Below are 3268 nucleotides of genomic sequence, written 5' to 3'. Positions count from 1 at the left end.
GTCCCTGGAGGTGGCAGCTGGAGGTGGCACTCAGGGCTCAGGGTGGGCATCGGGCACAGCTCGGACTCGCTGACCCCAGAGGGATTTTCCAGCCTCAGCCATCCTGGGGTTCTGAGATCCACATCCCTTCCCCATCTGCACCTGCTGTGCCATTCCCACCTCCCCTGGCTGCCCTCTCGGCCTGGCTCCTTCCCAAAGGGAGGAGAGGGAAACCCTCCTGCAGCTCAGCCGGTGGAAATGCAAATGTGGGTAAATAATGAATCAGTGCCCTCATTTCACTCTCCTTGCTGCAGAGCAGCAGCAGAAATAGGAGCAGAAACTCCGTGTGCAGACCCCAGGTACCACGGGCAGGGCTCAGGAGGAATTTTGGGATCCGAGGTGCCCATCCAGGAGGAGGGAGAAGGGAAGGAGAGCTGGAATTTACCTGCCCGAGCTGTCTGATCAATAAAACAATTAATATTCATGATCCCCTCATGAATAAGGAATGTGGAATGCTGCTCAGGACACAGCTGATTTTCCCAGGATACACAGAGGGTTTGGGCAGTAAATGGAGCAAAAATCCCAATTGTGGATTTCCCAATTTCCCAGTGTCCCTGGAAACCCTTCTGGAGGTGAAGCCATCCCTGGCTGAGGTTCCCTCCTGCCCACTGATTTCTCCTTTCTGTCTCACAGTCCGATATTGGCTTTGGGAAGCTGGAAACCTACATCAAACTGGACAAACTGGGAGAGGTGAGTACCCTGTGACACCCCTGTAGGGAATTGAACAAAATCCAAAGGGGCAGCTCAAAGGGGAAAAAAAATCTTCAATATCCAGAAATTTTCAGGCCAAGTCCTTCTTTTGGACTTCAGACCTGGCGCTGTCACCCCAAATGGTCCTTCCTCCAAATGTTCTGGGGACACCGGTGCTGTGCCAGCCTGGGAAATGTCCCTTGTCCCCTGTCCCCTGTCCCCTGCCAGGGCACCTACGCCACCGTGTTCAAGGGCCGCAGCAAACTGACGGAAAACCTGGTGGCGCTGAAGGAAATCCGCCTGGAGCACGAGGAGGGGGCTCCCTGCACGGCCATCCGGGAAGGTGAGGCTGGAGGGGCTGTCCTGGGGGATTTGGGATGGGAAGGAGGAATTTGGGATGGGAAGGATTTGGGATGGGAAGGATTTGGGATGGGAAGGTGAAGCTGGAGAGGCTTTCCCCGGATCCCAGGGGGATTTGGGATGGGAAGGTGAGGCTGGAGAGGCTGTCCTGGGGGATTTGGGATGGGAAAGGATTTGGGATGGGAAGATGAGGCTGGAGACGTTTTCCCAGGGTCCCAGGGGGATTTGGGATGGGAAGGTGAGGCTGGAGAGGCTTTCCTGGGGGATTTGGGATGGGAAGGTGAGGCTGGAGATGCTTTCCTGGGGGATTTGGGATGGGAAGGTGAGGCTGGAGAGGCTTTCCTGGGCTCCCAGGGGGATTTGGGATGGGAAGATGAAGTTGGAGATGCTTTCCTGGGCTCCCAGAGGGATTTGGGATGGCTGTGCCCGTGTTCAGCCCCTCTGTCCCCGCAGTGTCGCTGCTGAAGAACCTCAAACACGCCAACATCGTCACCCTGCACGACATCATCCACACCGAGCGCTCCCTCACCCTCGTCTTCGAGTACCTGGTGGGTCTGGGGGCTTCTCCGGGGGCTGGGGGGACAAGGGAAGGACAGACTGACGTCTCCTCCCCGCTGCAGGACAACGACCTGAAGCAGTACCTGGAGAACTGCGGGAACCTGATGAGCGTGCACAATGTGAAGGTGAGGGGGGTGCCCGGGACCCCTCCCCTACCCCCTCCTGGTGCCTGGGGGTGTTTTGGGGCTGCAGACCCCGTCACCCTTCAGTTCTTGCTGCCTTCCCGGGGCTCCCCCAGCGTTTCCCTGGTCACTCCCTGCCCGTGTGCACTTGGCTCATCCCTTTTTGGGATGCTTTCCCACCCCAGCACAGCTCCGAGGGATCCATTTGGATTCCTTGGGGCAGGATGATTTTTGGTCCTAAATGCAACCCCTTCCTCCTCTTCTTCCTCCTCCTCCTCCTCCTCCAGATCTTCATGTTCCAGCTGCTCCGTGGCCTGGCGTATTGCCACGGCAGGAAAATCCTGCACCGAGACCTCAAACCCCAAAATCTACTCATCAACGAGCGAGGGGAGCTCAAGCTGGCTGATTTTGGTGGGTGAAGCCCTGCAGGATGCAGGAATTGGGGGTCGGGAAAAAAGGGGCAGCTCCTTGATGAACCTCCCTTCCTCCCTCAGGGTTGGCCAGAGCCAAGTCGGTCCCCACAAAAACCTATTCCAACGAGGTGGTGACGCTCTGGTACCGGCCCCCCGATGTCCTGCTGGGATCCACCGAGTATTCCACGCCCATCGACATGTGGTGAGGCACGGAGCTGCCCCGGAGCTGCCCGGGAGATGGCCGGGAGATGCCCCAGATCTGCCCCGGAGCTGCCCGGGAGCTGCCCCGGAGCTTCCCCGGGAGATGCCCCAGATCTGCCCCAGATCTGCCCGGGAGCTGCCCCGGAGCTTCCCCGGGAGATGCCCCGGAACTTCCCCGGGAGAAGCCCTGGAGCTTCCCCGGGAGCTCCCCCGGAGCTGCCTCGGGAGATGCCCCAGATCTGCCCCAGATCTGCCCTGGAGCTGCCCCGGAGCTGCCCGGGAACTTCCCCGGGAGCTGCCCCAGATCTGCCCCAGATCTGCCCCAGATCTGTCCCGGAGCTGCCCCGGAGCTGCCCCGGAGCTGCCCCGGAGCTGTCCCGGAGCTTCCCGGGCTCTCCAGGACCTGGTCGGGCATTTCCATCCTCATCCTCACGGTGCTGGGTACACCAGAGAATCTGGGGCTCTTCCAGTGCATTTTCCCTGTCCCCAGGGCTCTTCCAATCCAGGTTCCCTGTCCACAGAGCATTTTCCGTGTCCCCAGAGCTCTCTCAGAGCATTTTCCCTGTCCCCAGGGCATTTTCCCAGTCTCCAGAGCTCTCCCAGTGCAGTTTCCCTGTCCCCAGGGCTCTCCCAATCCAGGTTCCCAGTCCCTTGAGCTCCCCCAGAGCATTTTCCCTGTCCCCAGAGCTTCCCCAGTGCATTTTCCCTGTCCCCAGAGCATTCTCCCTGTCCCCAGAGCTTTCCCGGAGCATTTTCCCAGTCCCCAGGGCCTCGGGGTGGTATCGGGTCCGTGCCATCCCTATCTCGGTGGGATCTGATCCATCTCCCGGAGCCGATTCCCGTCCCCGGGCGCTGCGGGGGCCCCGGGGGTTTGTCCCCCGCTGA

General features: G+C 60.0%; 1 protein-coding gene across 1 annotated transcript in view; it reads left to right on the top strand.

The window, feature by feature from the left end:
- The window catches only part of CDK18 (cyclin dependent kinase 18), a 14359-nt gene that overhangs the window by 7316 nt on the left and 3775 nt on the right, over positions 1 to 3268 (top strand). The window contains exons 4-9 of the mRNA XM_015650908.3: positions 673 to 729; positions 958 to 1072; positions 1543 to 1637; positions 1710 to 1772; positions 2057 to 2180; positions 2264 to 2384. Of these exons, the coding sequence (XP_015506394.1) occupies positions 673 to 729; positions 958 to 1072; positions 1543 to 1637; positions 1710 to 1772; positions 2057 to 2180; positions 2264 to 2384 (575 nt within the window). The remainder of the gene's footprint in view (positions 1 to 672; positions 730 to 957; positions 1073 to 1542; positions 1638 to 1709; positions 1773 to 2056; positions 2181 to 2263; positions 2385 to 3268) is intronic.

Source organism: Parus major, chromosome 26 (genome assembly GCF_001522545.3).
Source record: "Parus major isolate Abel chromosome 26, Parus_major1.1, whole genome shotgun sequence".
In the NCBI taxonomy this organism is placed as follows: domain Eukaryota; kingdom Metazoa; phylum Chordata; class Aves; order Passeriformes; family Paridae; genus Parus; species Parus major.
This window is presented reverse-complemented; position numbering and strand designations above follow the sequence as displayed.